The 27,274-nt window shown below is 34.2% G+C and overlaps 1 protein-coding gene across 3 annotated transcripts; it reads right to left on the minus strand.

Moving 5' to 3' along the window:
• Nucleotides 1-7,775: 7,775 nt before the first annotated feature.
• On the minus strand, nucleotides 7,776-12,671 carry LOC127097327 (phytochrome A). Of its 3 annotated transcripts, none has more exons than NM_001426966.1 (5): nucleotides 12,251-12,671; nucleotides 9,837-11,903; nucleotides 8,938-9,754; nucleotides 8,569-8,859; nucleotides 7,776-8,432 (listed from the first exon to the last, which is right to left on the minus strand). In NM_001426966.1, the coding sequence occupies exons 2-5, from the start codon at nucleotides 11,890-11,892 to the stop codon at nucleotides 8,222-8,224; spliced, it is 3,375 nt and encodes a 1,124-aa protein (NP_001413895.1). In that variant the 5' UTR covers nucleotides 11,893-11,903; nucleotides 12,251-12,671; the 3' UTR covers nucleotides 7,776-8,221. The 3 variants fall into 3 exon arrangements, with proteins under 3 accessions (NP_001413895.1, XP_050891778.1, NP_001413894.1); XM_051035821.1 differs by having other exon boundaries at nucleotides 7,952-8,432; nucleotides 12,246-12,583; NM_001426965.1 differs by having other exon boundaries at nucleotides 7,964-8,432; nucleotides 12,134-12,671.
• Between the last annotated feature and the right edge of the window lie 14,603 nt (nucleotides 12,672-27,274).

Raw genomic sequence — 27,274 nt, forward strand, 5'->3', positions numbered from 1 at the left:
TTAATTGAGAGAAAGATAGAGAGAATATTGAATTTTGGAGTGGAAGGGAAGAAGAGAGAGTGTAATAAATATTGAACGAGAGAAGTTTTGTTATGAAGTCATTGTTACAAAACTACACAAGTAGTAACTAACTAATTAAGTAAGTTTTAGTTAATACACAACAGATTCTACATAAAGTTTGTTCAAAATTATTTGACAATGGATACTCCTCTTACAACTCTGTTAAAACGTGATACTTTTATTTGGAGTGATGCAGCTCAGACAACATTTGATTTATTGAAAATTGCCATGTCTGAAGCACTATTTTTGGGTTTACCTAACTACGTGAGCTAATGATATAAGTTATACAAATACTGGAACAATATTTCTACTTGGCTAAGTTGTTGGGTTATTCGTAAGTAATGTTGTTCGTTAAGGTGAAGTTATTTGTGTCTTCCACCTCACTCCTTAAACTTACTCTTTTGGAGGAATTTCACTTATCAACTATTGGAGGACATAGTGCGATCCACTGCACATTTGAGGTCGTAAAATGATGGCAAAACAAAGATCATCAACAAAATGGTGCAACAATACTTGAGATGCTTTGTGCATGATAAGCCTAAGTTATGAGGTCAATTCATACAATGAGTTGAGTGGCATTATAATACATATGTCCAAACATCTACTAGTTTTTCACCTTTCTAAGTCGTGTATTGTAGACCACCACCATCTCTGATAAATTACGTTTTAAGATCTACAACACTACAAGCTGGGAGGACCCTGAGCAAGGGCAAAACGACCCTTAGCCCAGGACCTCCAAATTAAGGGAGCCTCATTTTGTTTTAAAATATGCAAAATATATAGTTAATATTATATTAAATAAATTATAAAATTAAAAATAAACATAAATTTTTTAATAGCCTAATGGAATCACAACAAATTTGAAACATGATAAAGGTTGTGGGTTTGATCCTCTTGAATTTATTATTTTTAATTACTCTTGCATCCATTTTTTCTAATTACTATTGCGGGTTCGATACTCCTGATTTCATTTTTTTCTAATTACTGTTGCATCTATTTTTTTATGTTGCATACATGTTTTCTAATTAATGTTGTATAATTGTTAACTTTTTATTTTTTATTTGTAATTTTATTGACACTAGAGTATAAAGACTTAGTTGATAAATTTGCTTCAAAATAATATTTCGAGACTCTTTTCAAATAATTAGAAAATTTAAGTTGTATGAATTTTTTTTATAGTTTAAATAATACTTTGAATTTTTTGTTACTTGATTTGGTTAATATAATTGTATTTTTTATACATTATTTTTAATTATTAAAATTATTTATTTTTAATTTAGACATTTTAAAATTAGAAACGGGTTTTCAGATTGATTGAACCTGTCTTGGATACTGACACATGTAATTATGTTTAATTTATTTATTTTTTAAAGTTATTATCATCATTGACGTGTCAGTATCGTGTACAATGTTTGTGTCGTGTACGATGTTGAAAGCGCATATACATTTTGTTGGTTAGAGCTCTGGCTGGTTTTATAAATATTGAATGAGGTATTTATGTGAATGTATAAAGAATTCTTGTATTCTTTTTCATGAGTATTTTGCGTAAGATCGTTCTTTGTGTGTTAATTTTGTCATTTCATACATATTTTTAACAATTACTTACTTTTACACATTTTGAGTCAATGTTATAAATACTTAGCAGTATAATCTAATCACCCCATGTTATTTTTCATACATATTTTTAACAATTACTTACTTTTACACATTTTGAGTCAATGTTATAAATACTTAGCAGTATAATCTAATCACCCCATCTATTATGTTCTTAATAGCATTTTGAAATTTTTTAAACTTTATTCCATTGACGTTAGTATTTAATATGTTATCAAGAAATGTTACAAAGTATAGTAATTTTCACTTGTGACTAACTATATCAAGGTTGATCATAATATTGTTTTTATTATTTATTTAGACTTATGAAAATGTTGTCGCGATATTCAGGTCGTAGGAGAAAGTAATTAAAGCTAATGTCAATACTGATGAATACAAGGACTTGACAAAGAAGTGAATGCGGTAAAAAAAATATTTTGACAAATACAAGAATGTTTTTTTAAATTGTATTTTTTTATCAAGGATTAATTTTATTATTTGTCTGTGTTGGAAATCCCCCAAAATCTTGGAGAATTTCAATCAATCTTGATGAACAAGATTGTTATTACCCACACAATAGTAATGAAAAGAGAAGAACAATGGAGAAAGAAAGAGTGTAAAGAACGATGAAGGAGAAGAAGAATTAAAATTATGCAGAGTTTCTCTCTGCCCACAAACTGTGGAAAACTTCTTATTCACTTTGCAACTGCAAAATACTATAAATACAATGTTATGAATACTCTATTCACTTCATTACAAAAATAAGGGTTACTCTCTCTATTTATAGATTTAGGTTAACTTGGACCTCAAACCAAAGCCCAAAACTATAAAAGCCCAAATAGCTAACACTACTAAAATAGGCATAAGTCGAAATCCTATGTGAAGCAACATGCTTCGACACTTCGACACACTAACACAACTCGACACACTAGGTGGTTCGACACTTCCTTGTTCCCGTCGAGCAACATGCTTTGACACAAAGAATTACAATTCAACATACCACTTAATTCATTGTGTCTAAGCTATCTACATTCATCATAGCTCTTAGTCTTTTGAACAATTCGACCTGCACTTCCTTCGTCATGATGTCTACAATTTGATTCTCAGTTCTGTAGTGTTCCACATTCATCTTGCCTTCTGCTACCTGCTCTCGAAGATAATGGAACCTCATTTCGATGTGCTTGCTTTGACCATGTGCTATCGGATTCTTCGCCAAATTGATAGCTGACATGCTATCGATCTTCATGGTAATTGCTTCATGACTCTTCGTTGTTATCTCTTCGACCAAATTCACCACCCACGTTGCTTGACATGCACAAAGAGAAACAACTATGTATTCTACTTTGCACGACGATAATGCCACTACTGGTTCCTTTCTCGAACTCCAAGCAACTGGTGCACCACCTAGCATAAACACATAGCTAGTTGTGGATTTTCGATCCTCATCATCACTACACCAACTTGAGTCGGTGTATCCCACTAATTTACATTCTTTTCCTTCATCAGCTGCAGGAAACAAAATTTCATAGTCAAGAGTTCCTTTCAGATACCTTAGTATCCTCTTCGCCGCTGCTAGATGTGATACCTTTGGCTTCTGCATGAACCTACTCATCATACCTACATTGTACGCTAAGTCAGGTCTTGTATGACAAAGGTATCGAAGTGACCTAATAAGTCTTCTATATTGGGTTGGGTCGACATCATCTTCATCTGAATCTTTCGACAATTATAATCTAGGCTCATCTGGAGTCGAAGTTAGGTTGCAATCTTGCACCTCAAATCTCTTGAGTATTTCGTCTGCATACATTCTTTGATGCATCATCAAACCTCTACCACTCTTGTAGAATTTGATGCCAAGGAAATATGAAATGTCTCCCATATCTGACATTTTGAATTCCTTGTTGAGATCACCTTTGAAGTCTTTGATCTCCTTCTTGCAGCTACTTGTTTTCAGCAGGTCATCGACATAGAGGCATAGTATAAGCAATCCACCCTTGCTTCTTCTTACATATACTCTATATTCCGATTTAAACTTTACAAATTCCTTCTCCCTTAGAAAGCCATATATCTTCTTGTTCCAAGGTCTTGTAGCTTATTTAAGTCCATATAGGGCTTTATGCAGCCTGTACACCTTTCTTTCTTCGCCTTGTTTCACAAACCCAGCTGGTTGTGCAACATAAAATTCTTCTTCTAAGGGGTCATTCAGGAATACACATTTCACATCCATCTGACACATCTTCCAGTTATTCATGTTTTCTAGACCAACAACCGACCTGATTGTTTCGATCCTAGCAATAGGTGTAAAAACTTCATCGAAGTCGATTCCTTCTTTCTGAAGAAATCCTTTCTCCACAAGTCTCACCTTGTATCAAGTCACTTCTCCTTTGGGATTCAACTCCACCTTGTATACCCACTTCACATCGATTGCCTTCTTGTCTTGGGAAATTCGACAAGTGACCAAGTGTTGTTGACTTCGATTGACTTCAGCTCTTCGTTCATTGCTCTCATCCACTTCGAATCTTTCAATGCCTCAGCTACATTAACAGATTCGACATCTGCGTAGAAAGCATAATGTACCAGCTCACCTTCTTCATCGACCACATCATCTGATGTAATGACACATTCTTGCAACCTTGCAGGCATGTGTCTTGTTCTTTGAGGTCTGCTTGGGCCTGCTTCACCTCTGACTTCTTCCTGTCAAACTTCTCTTTCGACTTCACAAGCGGGTTCATCATAAAAGATTCTTACTGAATCTTTCTTGACATTCTCAGTCCAATCCCACTCCTTAAGCTCATATATGATCATGTCCCTGCTGATCACCACTTGCTTATTCACTGGGTCTAACAACTTGTATCCTCCAATTGAATGATATCCTATCAGGATCATCTGATTCGACTTGTCATCAAGTTTTCTTCTCAACTGATCTGGCACATGTCTATGTGCTACAGATTCAAACACCTTCAGATGACTTAAGCTAGGCTTGACACCAGACCAACATTCTTCTAGCGTGATTCCTTCTAGCTTCTTTTTCGGACATCTGTTCAGAATATCTGTCGCAGTCAACACAGCTTCTCCCTGTAATTCTTTGGGTAGATTCTTGCCTTTCAACATACTTCTAACCATATTAATAATGGTTATTTTCTTCCTTTATGCGACTCCATTCTGCTGTGGAGTGTAGGGTGGCACCACCTCATGCACAATCCCTTCTTTCACACATAATGCATCAAAATATTTCGACACAGATTCTCCACCACCATCAGTCCTCAAAATCTTGATCTTTCGACCGCTCTGTCTTACGACCATAGATTTAAACTTGGCAAATACCTCGATCACTTCACTTTTCTTCTTTATCAGGTAAGATCACAGTTTTCGACTGAAATCATATATGAATGTAACAAAGTATTTGTTACCTCCAATCAAATCCACTTGGAGAGGACCACATACATCAGAGTATATGACTTCAAGAATTTACTTCGACCTGCTTCCTGCATCCTTACTGAAGTTGTTCTTATGTTGCTTCGCCTGCACGCATTCTTCACACGCTTTATTCGGAATGTCGATTTCTAGTAATCCTGAAATCATATTTCTTCTCTTCAAATCTCTGATGTCTTTGAAATTGAGATGGCTAAGTCTATAATGTCATATCCATTCATCTCTGTTGGCTGTTGTTGCAAGGCACTTATGCTCCATCACATTTAATTCAATCTTGAAGGTTCTATTCTGAGACATTGGAGCCTTCAAGATCAATCTTCCATTTGAGTCGAGAACTCTCATCATCTTGTCTTTGATCGACACTTTGTAGTTCTTTTCGACTAACTGCCATATGCTGAAAAAATTGCTCTTCATGCCTGGTATGTACAACACATTTGAAATTACTGACCTCTTGTAATCTTTCCTCATAATCAAAACATCACTAACACCTTCAGTTGGTAGAGTGTTGTCATTTGCAAATTTCACCATGTTCTTCATTGAGGGATTTATGTAGACAAACCAATCTTTCCTTCCAGACATGTGTGATGAGCATCATGAGTCCAAGTACCACTGGTCCTTGAATTTCTCTTCATCTCTTGTTGTAACCATCAACAACGTCTCTTCTTCTTCATGTTTCGCCAGCTTTGCATAAGTTTCTTGATTCTTCTACTTTTCTGGACAATCACTAGAATAATGACCATACCTTTTACAATTGTAATACTGAATGTGACTCTTGTCTGGCTTTTGACCACCACCTCTTCCTCTACCTGCAACACCACCTCTTTGGTTGCCTTGGTTCCAGGGTTTTCTCTGATTCGACCAGTCTCCTTCTTGCTGATTTCGACCAGTCAAATTGTTCTAACCTGATCTGCCTTTGTTGCCATTCCAACTACCTTTGCCTTTTCTTTCTTTTGTTGATTGAGCCTGCAAAGCCATATCACTCTTCGACTTTCCTGCAGCTCTTTCACCTATTCTTTGTTCATGAGATTCAAGCGTCCCTTGAAGCTCTTCCTTTGTCAGTTTTGACAAATCTTTCGACTCTTCTATGGCTACTACCACATGGTCGAACTTTGGAGCCAACGACCTCAAGATCTTTCCAACAACAGATCTTGATGTCAACACTTCTCCACATACCTTGATTTGATTCACCAGTTTCGTAACCTTGGTGAAGAAATCAGTTATGCTTTCATTGTCTTCCATCTGAAGCAATTCATACGTCATTTTGTGAGTTTGTAACCTCACCTTTTTCACCTTCTCTGCACCTCCAAACGATTTCTCCAGAATTTCCCATGCTTCTTTCGCTGACTCTGCATCACTAACCTTTTCAAAGTTATATGCATCAACACATTGATGGATTATAAAGAGAGCTTTATAATCTTTTTTCTTCAATTTTTTATGTGCAGCCTTTTCTTGATCCGTCGCGGCTTCTGCAAGCGTTGCTACTCCTTCCTTCACAAGATCCCAAAGATCTTGATAACAGAACACAACCTTTATCTGCTTGCACCAATTCTTATAAGTGTTGTTCTTGAGAATCGGAAGATTTACTGGAAAATATCCGTTTGGATGATTCGTTGCCATGGTGATTTTCTTCCCACGAATCGTTTCAACCAGAGCTCTTGATACCAGATGTTTGAAATCTTCCAAAATCTATGGAGAATTTCAATCAATCTTGATGAACAAGATAATTATTACCCACACAATATCAATGAAAAGAGAAGAACAATGGAGAAAGAAAGAGTGTAAAGAATGATGAAGGAGAAGAAGAATTAAAAATCTGCAGAGTTTCTCTCTGCCCACAAACTGTGGAAAACTTCTTATTTACTTTGCAACTGTAAAATACTATGAATACAATGTTATGAATACTCTATTCACTTCATTACAAAAATAAGGGTTACTCTCTCTATTTATAGATTTAGGTTAATTTGGACCTCAAGCCAAAACTCAAAACTATAAAAGTCCAAAATAGTTAACACTACTAAAATAAGCATAAGTCGAAATCCTGTGTGAATCAACATGCTTCGACACTTCGACACACTAACACAACTCGACACACTAGGTGGTTCGACACTTCCTTGTCCCTGTCGAGCAACATGCTTCGACACAAGGAATTACAATTCAACAGTCTGGACCTCTAGAAAGTTTGAGAATCGCCCTGACTACAAGCAAGCAGTAGATGTCACACTGACTGATTAAAATGAAGTTCTGCAGGTTCAGACAACACGAAAGAGTACGTGGATCAGAGATGAATTCCACACCAATTCGAGAGGTAGCATTTCTATCGAAATTCCCATGCACCCATAGGATTCGTCTTATGTTCCATATATCACAGTTGAAACTTGAAACCCTATTTTGATACAACTATGAAAACCTTGGATATGCCTCTTGGATACCGGCCTCACATCAAGCCGTTAGCTGTGATGGATTGGAAGAAAGACACTATTAATGATCAAAACCAAGTTTTGAGAGACATATATGCTATTTACCCGACCTTTGACCTTAAGGACAAGGTCAGTTTTGATGGACTCGGGATGTCATGAACTATGAAGAGGAAGATTTGGAAAGGATAGGGTCAGAAGAGGAGGAGTCCATTCCACAATTGCGAGGCAAAGAGAAATGCAATGAGGTACAAGTAGCTCAAATCTGGGGTAGGAAGCTTTTATTTGTCAGTGCTGTGAGTAATCAAGATTGTTAAAAGAGTCACTAGTTTGTTATTCAGAACTTGTAATTGGGTGGAATGTACTCTTTTAAACTCTTCCTAGATTGTACTATATATGTGTACTATATATAGTATGGGTGACAGGACTGAATAAAGCAGAGAAAGAAGATATTGAGAAACTAGTACAGTAAGTCATAGCATAGTTGTTATTAACTGTTTTCCCCAACTGCGTTCATCCCCACACATGCCATTAATTGCTCTAAAAATAAAACAAAAAACATAAAGCATGACTAAGAAATAAGAATAGGCCACGAGTGTGAAAGAGACACTAATACACATATCTACAACATACGTTACAACAAGTTAAAGAAACATGAAACAAAATAAGAGTTACATTGAACAATAGCATGCCGTGTTCACTTTTATTATTTTTCCAAAATTTCAACCTTTCAACTTATGAGCTGCTGCAAGTTCAACAGATAGAATAAACGATGATTTTCCTGCTTCTTTTAAATAACGAACATCTCCATTCATAAGCTTTAACAACTTCCGACTGATGTGTAGGCTAATACCCTCCTCAGATTCTAGCACATTATTTCCAAACATCTGGTTCAGCGCCGCTTCTGGCACGCCACTACCACCGTGTGTTATGCTACACAAATCGCAAACAAAATATATACAGATATTAGTTTATTGCAGTTAGCAGTTTCACCAAAGCTAAGATTATTACCGAGGCTTAAATCATCGGATACTGAAAATCGATACATGCGTGAATATGGAACAGTTACCTGAGCTCCAAGTTAACAAGATGGACAGATTTTCCCAACTGTTCTTTAGTTAAGGAGGCTGCTATAACAACCTGGCCTCCATTAGGTGTGGAATTGATGGAAATTAGTAAAAAGTCAGCTAGGACCTGCTGAAGCCTAAGACTATCACCATACAAGGTTTCCCTCGCGATATGCTCCGCAACATCGTTGGCTATACGGATACCCTTTGTGTTACTCCTATTCATGACTTGACTAAGAGAGGTAACCAGTACCTCATGTAAAGTGAATTCAGCCATCTCAAGATCCAAGTACCTGTCAAAATTTCACACATGAATGTGAGTAAGGGTAAAAAAAAATGTTAAAAGAACAATATATTTACTGATATCATACCCATCAATGATGCCGTCGAGATCAGAGTCGTCAAGAATTTTGCTAAGCTGGCGTTGGCACTGAGAACTAGTGTTCACGATTCGCTTTTGTTCGGTTTCCAAGTCAGTACCCTCCAGCATTTTACTGGAAAACACGATCCCAGCCAACGGATTCCTGATCTGCCTTTTCATGTAAGTTAGTACTTTCAGTCTCTTGAGAGCGGTTTGTTCGGACAGGCGCTGAATATGTAATGCTTGTTGCAGCTCAGGGCTAGCTAACTGCAAGAAACAGAAGACTCCGGTAACTAGGCCCTCTGCGTCGATTTTCTTACTCACCGAGAGTAGGCACTCTACATACTTGCCTTTTCGAGAGAAGAAGCCAAAAGGGACCTTTTCTGTTTCCAAACCGGTCATGGCTTTATTAAGTACAATGCCGAAATTAACAAAAGCTTCTTGATTCTTTAGACGACAACAAGACATTTGAGTTCCGAAAACCTCTCCGAGAAGCATTTTATCCATCACCTCCTCGCGCTTCCATCCGGTTAACTTAATCATAGCTGCATTCCACTCACAACACCAGCCAAATTCATCTGTACCGAATATAGGAGGGATCAACTGATTTGGGTTCTGCACAATTGCTTTGTAATCGCCTTCGATTCGGGTGAATTTGTCCATGACAGTCTTCTGAGCAGTTATATCTTGGGCCACAAAACAAACCCCCACTACATTTTCACGAAGATCCTTGCTTGCACATGCGTTAACTATCAAACTAATAGGACCGGATTCCACCTGATCCCCATGTGTTTTTATCTCGAATTGAACATTCTTCTCTTCTTCACCTGATTACATTATAAGAGAACAAAATCAACAGTTAGAGTCTTAAGTAAAGGATAATAAGATGGAAAAGGAAAAAAGGCATACCCTGCAGTGCCAAGTTGAGCATCTTCTTGACTATATCAGTTGAAGAATCCTCAACCAGGGTGAGTAGATGTTTTCCAATAGCTTCGCCAACCGGAAGACCTGTCAACTCGGCGATTTTTATATTCCATCCGTTGACCGTCCCATCAACATCCACTGCCAAAATAGGCACTGTTGCTGTTTCAATTAATCTAACCATCTCACTTGTCACTGCTTCCAATTCCTGCATCCCTTCAATCTTCAAATCATTTAGTCTTGTATTGATTGCCTTCGTATTCAAATCTATAATATCTGTATCTTTGGACGCATTTCTCAGTATTAACTGCAACGAATGAATAGCATCCATTTCAAAGTCTTTCCACGGCACGCTTCTGGCTTTCACAACTTCAAGGAAAGCCTTGAATGATGATCTTGGATGCATCTTCCTACCATCGTCTTGGTCGCCCGGTTCATGCTTTGCACCACCCCATCGGATTTCTGCAGCAGTGTGCGACCTAAACCAGAAAACTATGTCTTTTGAAGTTATTCTAACAGCTGCCATTCCACATACAGTATCACTAAGAGAAAGAGCCCCTGGAAACCCTGCATCCGACAAGCTGTCTGTACTCAAACCTGTTGAATCTGTATGATACTCAGACATCCATAAAGCTATCTCTCTTAATTGAGATTCAGTCGGTGTCGCTCCTAATAACCATAACTTGTTTCTATAAAAGAGTGCAGCCCCATCACATTTCACTAGATCCATTATATTAGGGCTTTGTGATACAATACCTAAGGGTGCATCTCGCATCAACATATCACACAACAGCGTCTGCGTGCGCAGGATATTCTTCTCAAGAATCTGATATTCTAACTCTATTTCTTTGTTCACATGGATGGCAAACACTTGAGCCAGAAACTCACAAGCATACCTTAGAGGAAAAGGAACAAACCTTGGAGTAGTGTTATGACAAACTACCAAACCCCAAAGTCTCTTTTTCTTTTGTGGGAGAACTGCGTCAGCGCTATCTCCATCTTCATCGCTGTCATTGACGACAACTGCCATAACCAACGAAGCAATTGAATCCATGTTAGCCATGTACTGCAAATGGCAACTATGTGGAGCTCTCAAGGTCGAACCGCACAGAGTCAAATCAAATGGGAGTTTTTCGTCTTGAAGAACCTTCACATGTTTTGCATTACAATCAACTATCATACGGACCTTGTTCTTCATAAATAGAAACCGCGCAGCCTGGGGAATATCTGTCGCCGGATAGTGCAGACCTAGATATGGCTCTAGGCCTGGCTTTGCTATCTCAGCAATCACCTCCCCGTGATCATCCTCGTGAAATTTATAAGCCATCACCCTGTCATAACCCGTTAGTTCAAAAACTTCTTGAACCATGGTATCACAAAGCCTTTCCATGCTGCCACTAGCCAAAGATTGCAATCTTGTAATTGCTTTAGCAGCAAGTTTGTAAGATTGCAAGGCACCCGCAGCAGTCATGGGAACTTCATAAGGCTTCACCGGCTCAAAGTCAATGATCAAACTACCAGTAACACGATGAATGATCGCGTAAAACGGCTTCCCAGAAGTCTTGCAATGAACAAGAATCGGGTTAAGAAGTGAAACCTCCGCAAACCCTAGCGCCTTCTGCAAGGCAGAAGCACTCGGCGCAGTGAAAACAGTCCTTATGTCAGTTCCAATGCCAAGAGCAGGATGGTCACCAACGCTAGGAACAGCATGACTCACCATAGTCAGCATCTCAGGCGCATTCTCACTATACGCAACAACCTTGCACGTTTTCTCATCTAAAGCTAGCAAGCACCCGAAAGGCTGGATCTGCTTACCTCTCTGTATATGATTGAGGTAAGCCGTCGTCACTTTGTTGGACCTCGGTTGTTGATCTCCATCCACCGAGCCAGAAACACGCACCGAACTCGAGTAGTCAAACGAACTACCGGACTCCTCAAAAGTTGCATGAAGCTTTGCATCCACAGTCGTCTGAGCAATAATCCTAGCACTATTTCTTGACCTCCCCGAATTGTTGGACGATTGGCTAGGCCTCGTGGTTGACATTTTAACACAAACTACATTTACAACAGTAAAAAAAACAAGATAACCAAGTCAATCAAAACCATATACGATGATGTTACAAAACTATTGAACTCTATCATCAATACGACAAAATTATCAAAGGCTTTACCAAAATAACTAGTCACAATCTATGAAGTAAAACCCAATCATAGAAAACAATCAAATCAACAACCCTGACACATGATGAAATATAAACACAAGAAGCAAAATAGTACTAACTAACCTTGAAAGGGAAAAACTTGGCTGTTGTGAAAGTTCAAGTTCAAGTACAAGTTGAAGAAAGAAAGGTATTAAAGGTAAGGGTTAAAATAACCATTAGTGGGAGACCAGCATACCATACCGTGCACCTGCAGCAGCAACAACAGTAAATAAGATGGTGAATCTGGATCACCGGCCTTGTTTGTCTCCTACCTAGATGGAGCCCTTAGTCCACAACTGGAAGCTCAGTATTATTATTATTCAACACAGAATTGTGACTGAGAACAGAAGGGACCGCCATCATATGCTATAAAGATATATGAATTTTATAGTGTTCCCATGTGAAGGTGTGGGAGAAAGAAAGGAATGAAATGAATAAAGATAAATAAAAGAATATTATAAAAATAAAAAATCAAATCATCATCCAATCCAATCCAACTCTTAGATAGATTCATTCAGCAACAGCATCTACTTGGTGTTGGTGCTGTTTATTTATTATTATATATTTATAATTTAAAATAAAATAAAATAAAACTAATTTGGGCAAGTGGGTTTGGTTTTGTTCCTAAAATAGATAAGAAAAAAAGGACAGTTAAATGATGAATGATAAAACAGACACATAATTAAACAGAAAACATGACTGTTACTGAGAAAACATGACTTTCTTTTTCAACTTCACTTTCCATGTCGGCTATTAATTTTAATTTAATTTAATAAATGGATAATTATTGAATCCTAATTCAATAATTAAACATGCTAAGTATAGAATAGGGGTGGGGAAAAAAAGGGGTGAGGTGGAGGAACTTGATTGGACGAGTGTCCAAGAGGCATGCGTTGGATAATGGGAAAGTAGTGAGTTATGGGTGTCACGTGCGAGGGATGCGGAAAGTTTTTACGTGATGCGGCTGAATGATAGTGATGCCATGTCATCGTATTGTTTGATTTTAATTGGTGGAGAGTTTTTCTCTATCGATTTCACATCTTTTAGATCACAGCTCATGTCTGACAATGAAATTGTATTTAACAAATGAGCCCATGCCTCGTACGTACCACTGTCATGTAACCTTACTGACTCACAGGGAAACACTTGTTAGTGTTACCAGATTTATACTATATTATATTTACTTGGTTACCTATCCTCTAAGGTTTCTTCTTATTTTATTGGTTAGTCATATTTTGTAAGAATCACATATTCAATTATCACTTTACTTTTTAAATAATATATTTTCTCATAATCCATTACATTTTACTCATTTTTATACCATAATTATTATATTTTTTAATATATATAAAAAGTAAAAAATGATTTATAATAAATAAGTTATTAATATTTATAAGTTGAGAATTAAAAATTATAATATTTTAATTAATATTTACTATTTTTATAATAGTTTAGACAAATTTTATCACTATTCGCTCATTTTTAAATATAATTATATAGATATAATAAATTTTTTTATCAAGTAGTTTAGTGGCCGAGATTTTATTTTTTAAAGATAAATAAGTCGGATGTCATGAATTTGAATCTTCACTTTTGTATATGATATCCATATATAATTACCAACTGACATAGCTTAACGAAACATTAACTAGTTTTTTAAGTATATGAAATATGTCAATATAATAATCCTAAAGTAATGAAAATATATTGGTTTAATCCTTAGATATCATAAATTAGATTAATCAATTTTATAAATTTTAAAGAATTATTTATTATAGTTATATAATTTAAAGTCTAAGAGTTGGAATAACTCAATAGGTTTAAGTTATTGGTCCATATTAGAGGAATACAAAATGATGAATAAGGGTTGTTAAAAGTAAGTTGTAAATTGAGAAAATTAGCTATTAGGTTTAACTAGCTTTCACATTATGTAACTATTTTATTGTATCTCTAAATGAATAATACACAAGCTCTCATGCAAAGTATGTGATCATGATTTCACCACCTTCATTGTTCATTCTCAATATGGTATCAATCTCCTATGGGATCGTTTTTTGCTCGCAAATTCATCTAATTCTTGTTCTTGATCGCGCACCAAATCACTTGTGAATTGCACCCTTTGTTTGAGGTGTTGCATTAATATAGATTCATCACAAGTGAGCTTTAGAGAAGCTTTAATGGAGGGTTAAGAAAGTGTGTTGCAAGAAGCATAATATGTGCTCAAATCCTGGCAAGCAATGGCCCCATCAATGGTGCACATAAGCTTGAGCAACAGATTTGCATCAAAGCTCTCCATCAAACTTTAAGAGAATAATTTTCTCTTACGGAATCAACAGGTTCAAGGTATGATCTTGTCACGCAAGTTGCATAAATGTAGTCAATCCTCATATTGCATATATGTTCAAAACAGCTATTGAAATACTTTCAAACATTGTATCTGAAGAGTATGAGGCGTGGATCGTACAAGATCAGACACTCTGTATGTGGTTGCTCTCTACCATATCTAAATCGGTTCTACCAAGAGTCATCTCACGCAAGCATGCGTATGAGGCATGGGGAAAATTCCACAAGCATTTTCACTCGTAAATGAAGGCAAGAGTTCATCAACTTCTAGTTGAATTGAAAACAATCAAGAAAGGTAGTAGGTCTATTTCAGAATATGTTCTTTGAGTTAGAGCAATTGCATATTCATTACTAGTTATTGGTGACCCCATCTTTGAGAGAGATCAAATGGATGTTATTCTCTAAGGGTTTACCGAAGAATATAACCCTTTTATCATGATGATTTATGGGAAAGTGAAACCTACTGACATCTATGAGGTTGAAGCATTAATCTATGTCCAAGAAGCTCAAATGGAGAAGTATAAACAAGAGCTTACAACTCCAAATGCAACTACTAACATAACACAAGTTAGACCTAACTAGTTCTCTACCGGAAATGCAGGTGGTTTAGGAACATATCAACAACTTAAGGGTAGAGCTCGTGGCTTCAGAGGCAAGGGTATATGAAAACAAAGTTATAACACAGGAACACATGTCTACATGTGAGCTATTCAACAAATATGTGAATTCAATTATGGAGTGTTGAATGATTCGAATCAAATGGGACAGTGGCTAACATGAGATATGTGATTCAAATCAGATGTAACTTGTGACTCGAGTCATATTGTTGAATGATTCGAATCATGTGTAAATTGTGATTCAAGTCACATACACCCGAATTTTCATGTTCTCCTCTATTTGATTTGATTTGAGCCGTGATTTGTGAGTGGTTCGAGTCACTCACAAGAAATCTCAATTTTTTAGTTTTTAAAAATAGTTTGAGATTTCACTTCCTATATAACTTGGACCAACATCAAATATGATTATTGTTCCATTAACTCAACCAATTGACTTAATTCATAATGATCATACTCAAATACAAAAAATTGAATTATGCATGCTAAAAAGAATGGATTCAGAACTTAATCCAAAGATGAGTAATTGAATAAGAGACTCAATAAACAATAATAACAGAACTAAAGCTTAAGAGATAAGTAACACAACCTTATGGGGAACTCCCCATAAATGTATTGGAGACATGCAACTTCACTCTCCCCTTTTTTATGCTTGGCAAACTTTCACTTGGAATTGATCTGACTTTGAGCCAAAGCAAATGAGTGCTTGTGCTCCCCCTGAAACATTTCACACATACAACAACATAAAACACATAAAACATTTCTAAACTCACATTACAACTTATCCCCCTTTGACAAGATCAAAAAGAGATTGATGGTAATGAGTATACATACCAAATAACCAGCAACAAAAGATAAATTCCAGATGAACACATGAGCTAAAATCTAAGAAGAATATATAACATCATAGATTGGATATAGAATACAAAGATAAACATGTTACATGCAACAAATATGAAAATAGACATACAACAACATTTCAACAAAAGATTATGTGATCAAAACTACTATGGATAAAAGATTAAATAATGCATGAACAAGTATATGAATGCTCAAATGCACATAATTAATTACACACTTTTAAAAAGAATTTAAATACAAAAATGAACAATCATAAACATGTTATAGATAAATGAATGAAATAAAGAATGTAATAAGCAAACCAATGAACATATGTAGAACAAACACATATGCAATGATAAGAGTTATAAAAACATACCAATGAGGTTGGTGAAACTATGATTTACTACAAGAGAGTGTTAGAGACTAACAAAATACAAATAGCAAAAGAAACTAAACAAAAATCCCAATCTATTTAAAGCACAAGGAATCTAAGATTACAAATTACCTACAAATATTGTGAAAAGGTTTCAGTGATAATGGTTTTGTAAAAATGTCAACAAGTTGATTTTTCGTATCAACGTATTTAAAAACAACGTCCCTTTTTTCAACATGATCTCTAAGAAAACGGTGTTGGATTTCTATATATTTAGTTCATGAGTGAAGTATTGGATTCTTATTGAGGCTTATAGCGCTAGTGTTATCGCACTTGATAGGAATGCATCCAAGTTTTAAATCATAATCTAGTAATTATTACTTTATCCATAAAACTTGTGCACAATAACTACCAATGACTATGTACTCAGCCTCGATGGTAGAAAGAGCAATGATATGCTGCTTCTTACTGTGCCAAAAAACTAAACAGATTTCAAACAAGTGAAAAGTACCACCAGTGATTTTCCTATCCGACTTGGACCCTGCAAAATTAGAATTAAAAAACCCTACTAATTTACACGCACTACTCTTGGGAAAACAAAGATCGTGATGCGAGGTTCCATTAGGATACCTCAAAATTCTTTTTTTGATCTTAAAGTGGGATTCCCTAGGTGACACTTGATATTTGACACGCATACACAAACTAAACATAATATTTGGCCTACTCGCTATTAAATAGAGTAAGGATCCTATAATACCTCTATATTTGGTAATGTCCATTTCAACTCCATTATCGTCTTTGCCAATCAGCACGTTTGAAACCATATGTGTTAAGATGCTCCATGAATTTTGTTTATCTAACTTCTTGATAAGCTCCAAGCAATACTTTCTTTGACTTATGTAAGTTCCTTCTTTGACTTGCTTAATTTTAAATTCTATGAAATATGCAAGCTCTCCCATGAGAGACATCTCAAATTCTCCCTGCATCATACATACAAACTCTTGGAAAAGATATTCTTTAGTAGAACCGATAATATTATCATAGACATATATTTGAACTAAAAGAATATGCTTTTATTTGCGTCTAATAAACTAAGCGGTGTCTACTTTACCATGATTGAATCCTTATTTAATACTAAGGTGCTCATACCAAGCTATTGGAGCTTGTTTGAGGCCATAAAGGACTCTTTTGATTTTTAAAACATAGTCAGAATTATCGTGATCCTCAAAGCCGGGAGGTTGAGAGACATAAACTTCTTCGTTTATGTAGCTGTTAAGAAAAGTAGATTTAACATTCATTTGATAAAGCATAAAATCTAGGCAACAAGTGAATGCCAAAAGGAGTCGAATATATTCAGAGTTACATGAGCATAAGTATCCTCGTAGTCTATTCCTTCCACTTGATTATACCCTTTTGCCACTAGCTTTGATTTATTTATAGTAATTACGCCATTTTCATCCATTTTGTTCCTAAATATCCATATAGTGTCAATGACAGTTTTATCAAGTTGACATGGAACAAGGTCTCAAATGTCGTTATGTTTAAATTAGATAAGTTATTATTACATAGGAGCTAACCATCCCTCGTCAAGTAAAGCATCATATATCGTTTTAGGTTCAATATGAGAAATAAACACAGAGTATTACATATATTATTAACAAGAGATCTTGTACTTACACCTTTTTTGGTATTTGACATATCGCAAGTGCACGACTGTGCAAAGTAGTAAAAATATTATCAAACCACAAGGACCAATGAGTTGAATACCGAACCCCGTTATATCGATGTATATCTAGAGAGACCAAACATCGAGGTTTTGTAAAAAAAACTTATTTAAAAAGCACTTATTAAAAAAACAACTTAAATTAAGATCACTTAAATGATAATGAAAGAAACAGGACTTAGGGTCACAATTCTTACTCTGACATATCTGTATGATCCGATTCACTTCTATTACAAGAGTTATGACACAATTTATAGAAAATAAATAAATATGGACAACACCTACTTTCGCCAGTGTGTTGCCCTATCAATGAAGAATAATTCATATGCTTTCGCACGGCCGAATTATTCTTTAAGGATTCATTACTTTTGCTCAACTATAAAAATTGGAACTTTTCTCAACCTCATCCAAGCATTTTCGTTGCATTGGATTCGATTATTTAAAAACCTACGCTCTGGTACCGATACATAACATTTCAGACTATGATCGGTACTTGAGAACTCTTTACTTTCGTACAAGGGTTGGAATGCATGGACCCGGGTATTAAAATAAATATGAACAAAGACTCTCGTACTCGATTTTTGACGAATCATATAAAATAGTCATGAGATAAGCCCCATGACCCTTAGTCCCTAGTGGACTACTCACTCATGGTGAGGGATAACACAATCAAAGTAATATTCATAATGAATATCATCATAAACAATTGAAATAGAATAATAATTGTATTGAAAGCGATAAATAAAACCTGATTGAATAAACCTTGATCTAGTGCTCCAATGGAGACTTGACTACAGAGAATGAAAAGTAGAATACATGAAAACTAGGAAAATAAAAAATGAGTTCTAAACTCAAGACCCGTTATGAGTTTTATAGAAAATTCTAATGATGGACTAAAGTATCACTGATAAATGAAAACTACATCAGAAAATATCATATCCAACATGCAAAAATCCCAAAATAGATGAAATCGAGCCGGAAAAGGAAACAAATCGGGCGAGACCTCACCACCCTGCTACGGGTGGTTGTAGCAGCTTCTACGGATGGTCATAGCTGGCCCATGGATTTTTGTATGAGTGCTTTAAAAAGAGGGAGAATTAGGGTTAACTGATATGACCCGTAGTAGGTGCTACGACCACCTGAAGCAGCCCTCTGAATTTTGTACTAGAGATTCTCGACTTTTGACTTTTTCTCACATTTTTCTTGTTTTTATTCCTCTTTCACTCCGGATACTTATTAAAACCTGAAAACAACAAAAACACACTACCAAACCATAAAATGTGATAGACAGAAGTAAATCGGATAAAAAACTTGAAAATTACAAAGAAAAATAAATAGTAAAAACGGTGTGAAAACCACTTATCAGTATCTTCGAGTATTTGATCCAACCGATGATCTTTTACAATCGTTCAATCTTGAGGTAGTTAATTTGAGGTCTTATATTTTTCTTCCTCGTGAGAAATTTCCTCTTTATCTTCATTAATGTCCTCTTCCTTTGGTGAAAGAGGATCCTCTTTGGGACTTTTGTCGTTGATCAAATTCCCCGTTATCATACCTGAAATATCAAAACAAATACATTTCCCCGTCTTTTGGATGAGGATTCATCAAATGCGACATGAATAGATTCTTAAACCAATGATGTTCTATGATTGTAAACTCTATATGCTTTACCCGAAGATGAGTACCCTAGGAATATCCCTTCATCATACTTAAAATCAATCTTACCAAGATTGTGCTTTATGTTATTTAAAATGAAACATTTGCACCCGAAAATGCGAAAGTAGGAAATGTGGTTTTCTACCTTTAAGTAACTCATAGGGTGTCTTCTATAAAATTGGTCAAATGACCACCTTATTTAAGACATGACATGTGGTATTAATCACATCATCCCCAAAGTACTTAGGCAATATCATTTCACTTATCATGGTCTAACCCCAATTCTTCTAAAACTCGGTTTTTACGCTCAACAACATCATTTTGTTGTGGAGTTATCAGACATGAAAAGTTATGAGCAATCCCATTTTCATTACAAAAGTTTTTATTGTTCCTTTTGGATTGACTGTATTATGCACAACAACTACGGTCATGTAATGCCTGAATGAATTGGTAATAAATTGAGAAATGGAGTTTAGAGATGAGGTATGGATATTAAAAAGTTTGAAAGGCTTAAAAATTCCATATTGTGCTCAAGTGATCATTTAAGGTGACAAAGTTGGGTGACGCAGTGAAATGACTAGGTCAACAGTTTGTGGTGAGGCTAACTGTGAGGATGCAATTCAATTTTATGTATATTATGGAATTTGTTGGGAGATATGGGTCATAGTAGTGGGATTTTGAGATGAGGTAGTTGTGGCCGATGTCGTAAAATTTTGAGTAAGGGAAAGTTGGTTTGTTGTTGTAGTATTTTTATGAGAATATGTTCGATTGGAGTTAAGAAAAGGTGTGTTGCTTGTATCCAAAAATTCATAATTAAAGTTTGGAGGAGAATTTAAGGTAGAAAGCGTAAACATATTTTCATCAAAGGTGAGATGCCTAGAAATGATTATATTACGACTCGAAAACTCATAACATTTATAACATCTATTATTGGAAGGATAACAAAAAAATACACATCTTGTTTAGCGAGACTATGCTTTATTTCTAGAGGAAGATGGAATGGGAGGGTTGATAGAATTAAATCAGTTCAATATACATGCACAACATATTATGACATATATTTTATGCAGAATCAAAATAGTCATACAAGCATGTATAAAATTATAGTATCGATAAATTGATTATAGAATGCCTAGATCAATTGAGAAAATTGCCTTTGACAGTAATCCTAAAAATCCAGAAGTTGATGGTTTTTGTGGTCATCCCGACATCCTCTCATATTTGAGCCAATATCCAATTATTTAAGTAATTAAATAATTTCTAAATGAAATCTAATCAGCCTTTTAAATCCATTTGATCACTTAATTATTTAAGGAACATAATTGATAAAATAACTAATATAATATATATATATATATATATATATATATATATATATATATATATATATATATGCCCATATAATAATCATTGAGATATCAAAATAATATATATATATATATATATATATATATATATATATATATATATATATATATATATATATATATATATATATATATATATATATATATATATATATATATATATATATATATATATATATATATATATATATATATATATATATATATATATATATATATATATGCCCATATAATAATCATATGAGATATAATATATATATATATATATATATATATATATATATATATATATATATATATATATATATATGCCCATATAATAATCATTGAGATATCAAAATAATATATATATATATATATATATATATATATATATATATATATATATATATATGCCCATATAATAATCATTGAGATATCAAAATAATATATATATATATATATATATATATATATATATATATATATATATATATATATATATATATATATATATATATATATATATATATATATATATATATATATATATATATATATATATATATATATATATATATATATATATATATATATATATATATATATATATATATATCTTAATAATTATATCGCAGTTCTTTAGGCGCGCATCCGAATGCTATCTATCCTTATATTTCAACTTTACAATTTGGTCCACCTCATACATCAATAATGAGACCATCACGATTGTAGTCACTAACGTATAATGTGACAAAACCCTGACGACCACCATATCAACGTACTTGATGACATAGATCGATATGGATGAGTGACATGGAAATTTCATGCAATGTGATCTCTAAATCATGCATATTTCCAACTGGTCCTACTTGAGTCTTTAGTGAGATCAAACTGAAGTTCCTTAGGTGCAATTCAAAATTCTTTTTAATATATGCACATAATAAAAAACTTGATATTGTTATAACAATAGTACCTCATAAGTTTTTATTTCTGCAAAAAATTAAACATAACATAAGGTTTGTACCAAAACAAAACCAAAACATAGAACATAGAAAAATGAGGAAAAAACTCCCACTAATAAAAGGCAATCTCAAAACCAAGACCCATGTGAACAACATGCCAATGAAAAGTCTTAGATATCAAACCTTTGGTTAGTGGGTCAACTAGCATTAAGTCTGTCCCTATATGTTATATTAAAATTTGCTTATGCTTAACTCTTTCTTTCATAACAAGATACTTGATATCAATACATTTTGATTTTGTAGAACTCATATTGTTATTGGAGTAGAGAACAACTGCACTATTATCATAGTAAATCTTCAAGGGCCTTTCGATGCTCCTAACAATGTATAGGCTTGTGACAAAGTTCTGTAGCCAGATTGCATGATTTGATGCCTCAAAGTAAGTCGCAAACTCTGCTGCCATGATGAAGGGAAACACTAAAGTCTGTTTGGAAGATTTCTAGGAGACGGCTCCTCCAACCAAGAGAAAGATGTAACCATATATGGAACGTCTGCTATACGGGCATCATGCAAAATCTGAGTCAGAATACCCAATGATCTACAAGTTATCTGACTTTCGATAAGTGAGCATGAAGTCTCTTGTTCTCTTCAGATAACACATTACACACTTTACTGCTACCCAATGCTTCATACCAGGGTTGCTTAGATATCTGCCAAGAACTCCTACAATGAATTCTAAGTCGGGATGGGTGCAAACTTGAGCATACATAAGACTTCCCACAACTGAAGCATATGGAACCTTATGCATCTCTTCCTTTTCAAGATCTGTAGTGGGGAACTGTTTGAGACAAAACTTGTCTCTTTTAGCAACAGGTGTGTCTCCTGGTTTATTGTCTTTCATGGATAATCTATCTAGAAATGTATCAACATAGCTCCTTTGTGATAATCCTAAAATACCTCGAGAACGATCTCTAAGTATTTGAATTCCTAAGACAAATGAGGCATCCCCAAGATCTTTCATCTCAAATTTATTTGTGAGAAATATCTTGGTTTTGTGCAATGAGCCTATATTGTTGCTTGCCAAAAGGATATCATCTACATATAGTACCAAGAAAACAAATTTACTCCCACAGAACTTTTAGTATACACAATTATCAACTAGATTAGCTCAAAACCAAATGAGGATATTACTTGATGAAATTTGTAATACTATTGATGGGAAGCCTGTTTAAGGCCATATATGGATTTCTTGAGTTTGCAAACCATAGACTTTGGGTCTCCTGATACAAAGTTTTCTGGTTGCACCATATATATTGTCTCTTCAATGTTTCCATTTAGAAACGCGGTCTTTACATCCATCTGATGCAACTCTAAATCAAAATGAGCTACCAATGCCATCATGATCCTAAGAGAGTCTTTCGAAGAAATTAGAGAAAAAGTTTATTTATAATCAATTCCTTCCTTTTGAGTAAAGCCTTTTGCGACAAGACGGACCTTATATCTCTCAATGTTACTCTTTGAATCCCTGTTGGCTTTAAATATCCATTTGTAACCAATGGGTTTATTTCCTTAAGGTAATTTAACAAGATCCTAAACATCATTGTCAGCCATCGACTTCATCTCATCCTTCATAGCATCAACCTATTTAAGAGAGTTTGGACTCCACATAGTTTGACTAAAGTTGATAGGATCTTCCTCAATCAAACTAATGTCATTCTCACTTTCCTGAAGAAATACAACATAATCATCTGAAATTGAACTCTTTCTCTCTCTAGTGGATCTTCTTAATGGTGGCTCTTGAGGTTGTTGAGTTTGAACTATAGGTGGTGCTTAGGGAAGAAACTCAATATTGTCTTGTTCTTGAGGGATGTTATGAATAACATCATTGTTTACTTCATGATATATTTCTAGAACAAAGATAGGTACAAAGACTTGATCATTGTGAGAGACAGTTTCTTCATCAAAGACAACATTCTTTATGCTTCCTTCCCCTCCAAACTCTACATCCTCAAGGAATCTTGCATTTCCCGTTTCAAAAATTGTTCTAGTCATGGGATTGTAAAACTTGTTTCCGTAAAAGTGTTCAACCTATCCAATAAAATAATAGCTAATTGTCTTTGCATACAACTTACCTTCATGAGGCCTATAAGGCATCGCTTCAGCTAGACATCCCCAAATGTGTAAGTGTCTAATGCTAGACTTTTTCCCAGTCCAGAGCTCATAAGGAGTTTTAGCTATTACTTTACTAGGTACTCTATTAAGGATATAAACCACGGTCTTTAATGCTTCTCCCCAAAATGACTTTGGAAGTGAAGAATGACTAATCATACTCCTTACGATGTCCTTAAGAGTTTTGTTTCGTCGTTCTGCAACTCTATTCATGTTGGGTTTTCTCGGTATTGTGTATTACGAAACAATTCCACACTCATTGAGGAAAAGCGCAAAGGGTCCTGGACGTTGTTTCTTTGATCCATCATATTGACCATAGTATTTACCACCATGGTCGGATTTGACAGCTTTTATTTTCTTTCCAAGTTAAAGTTCGACTTCAGCTTTGAATGACTTGAACACGTCCAAAGATTGAGATTTATCATGAATCAAATACAAGTATTCATACCCCGAGTAATCATCTATGAACGTAATAAAATATTGTTGTCCATTCCAAGAACCTGTAGGGAAATGACCACATATATAGATATGAATTAGTTCTAAGACATCCTTAGCTCTTTTAGTATGTAAATTCCTCTTGTTTGTTTGCGTACCCTTAATACATTGAATACTTACTTGAAAGTCCGACAAATCAAGGGATCTAAGAACACCTTCCGACATAAGCCTCTGAGTTCTTTGTTTAGATATATGTCCTAATCTCTTATGCCATAAAGTGGGGAATTCTTATTTAATTTTCGTTTTGTACCATGTGACTCTATTTGCATTATTTTGTTATAAGGATATTTAATATCAAGCATATAAAGATTATCATTCAAAGAACCGTAACCAACAACATTTGAATCATATGAGAGGTTAAATTTATTATTTCCAAACGAACAAGTATAACCTGATTTGTCCAAAATAGAAATAGAAATTAAATTCCACCTAATAGACGATGCAACAAAAGTCTCAATCAAATCCAAATGAAAATCGATCTTCAATGATAATCTAAAAGTCCCTATAGCCTATACTGCAACTTTATTGCCATCACCCACATAGATGAATCTTTCAGCATCATCTGGCGGACAGCTCCACAGATTCTTTACAAGACTTAAAGTTCATCCCACTCAGCATAGGGATAGAGTTAATCTGAGCAATAAAATTTAAAGCGGTGGACTGGATCCATTGAAAAGAACAATAAATATACAATAACATTAGTAGACATGCTAAATAACCATATAGAAATGCACAATATTCTTTATATGCAAATTTAATAAGACCTAAACAAGATGCCAAAAAACACCATCAATTCCCAATCTTTGATTGCAAGAATTAACTATAAGCAGTACTCTCACGTAATGATCAAACATTAGTAATAAGTCCTGTCAGATAATGGATGCCTTTGACATCAATCATTAGCCACATCGATAAACTTGATAATTACTACATATTTACCATCACAGGTATGCAAATTTTCAGCCAAACAATGTCTTCCTTTTGGCGATCATAATAGTTCACATGAAAAATTACACACTACATCTTTTGTAATTCTAATTGAATCAAATTCAAATAACAGAGGTTACTTTTGCAACTTGTTATTTCAACTAATCCAATCAAACTCACTAGACATTTTTAATTTAATAAATTAAATGGAAAGGTCTTTAAAATTCACATAAACATTACATGCAAATGTAATGTTAAAAAATTGTATGTCTACCTAATTGTGTTTATATTATGTACAGACTGGTATACTAAATCGATTGTACTAGAAGGGTGTTAAAAAAAATCAAACTAAATTAACACTTATAGAAAAAAAAATCTTAATAAAATAAAATTAACATTTAAAATTTCTCACAGTTAAAATAATAAAGTTGGATCCATAAAATAATTTAAAAAATTGATATAGTTAAGCATCAAATAATTAAACAAAAAAATGAAGTATCTACTAAATAGGTATAAATTTGCAGTTTTTAAAAATATATTGTTATAAAACCCTTGAAATATATGAACATAAAACAAAATTGTTTACTGTTAAGGTGCTAGTGCAGTACAAAAAAAATGCAAAATCATATTATATATTTGTGCAATGTTACGACAATATTATAGTATAAAACAATATGCATAATCAAAGAATCAAATTACATATATGCTATGACACTTTTACGATATCTACATTAGAACAACTTTATGGGAGTTCGATACTATTCATATTTTAATTGGATTAATTCATTCAGAAAATTATAATTCCAACAATTATAGTTCAGGCTTAAAAAACATATAACCAACTCTGATACCATTTGTTAGAATTAAATCAATTTAATATACATGCATAACATATTATGACATACATTTTATGCGGAATCAAAATAGTCATACAAGCATGTATAAAATTATAGGATCGATAAATTGATTATAGAATACCTGGATCCATTGAGAAAATTTCCTTTGACGGTAATCCTAAAAAATCCAGAAGTTGATGGCTTTTGTGGTTCTTCCTCAACTGGTACTCCTTATACCTTAAATTCTCTTCAGGTGAGGAGAAGAGATAATTTACTTATGTACGGTATATTGGGGACCATCACCTATATATAGTGTGATGACCAATTAGGGTTCACATTATTCCCAAATGGGTCATCGTGACATCCACTCATATTTGAGCCCATGCCTAATTATTTAATTAATTAAATAATTTCTAAATGAAATCTAATCAATCTTTTAACACTATTTGATCACTTAATCATTTAACGCACTTAATTGATAAAATAGCTAATATAATTAATATATATATATATATATATATATATATATATATATATATATATATATATATATATATATATATATATATAATAATCATTGAGATATTAAAAAATATATATAAAAATATTCCAACAAGGGTAACAAAGACAACCAATGATTTTAAGGTGAGAGTATGTCGAGTCTGTTTGGTAGAGAATTTTATTAGGAGTTTGTAGGTCAAGATTTTCATTGGGGAGGATGTTGAGGAGGTAAATGGTCATCTGTAGTGCATGATGCCAAAAATGAGGTGGGAGAGACATGACCTAGAAGGGTGTGAATGATATTATTGATGATGCAAACTTTTCTTTCTGTCAATCAAGTTTGTTCACAAAATTTATGAAAATGTGCATTTCCATACTCTTTTCCATTATCACATTGAAAATATTTGATTTCTCTTTAAAATAGTATTTTAATA

This window comes from Lathyrus oleraceus, chromosome 6 (genome assembly GCF_024323335.1).
Source record: "Lathyrus oleraceus cultivar Zhongwan6 chromosome 6, CAAS_Psat_ZW6_1.0, whole genome shotgun sequence".
Lineage (NCBI taxonomy): Eukaryota > Viridiplantae > Streptophyta > Magnoliopsida > Fabales > Fabaceae > Lathyrus > Lathyrus oleraceus.

Bases quoted from the DNA above. Each gene is read 5' to 3' on its own strand.
- LOC127097327 (NM_001426966.1), bottom strand. From the start codon at position 11,892: ATGTCAACCACGAGGCCTAGCCAATCGTCCAACAATTCGGGGAGGTCA. The intron at 9,755-9,836 runs GTATGCCTTTTT...TAATGTAATCAG, and splicing joins GCTCAACTTGGCACTGCAGG to GTGAAGAAGAGAAGAATGTT. The intron at 8,860-8,937 runs GTATGATATCAG...AAATTTTGACAG, and splicing joins CTCGACGGCATCATTGATGG to GTACTTGGATCTTGAGATGG.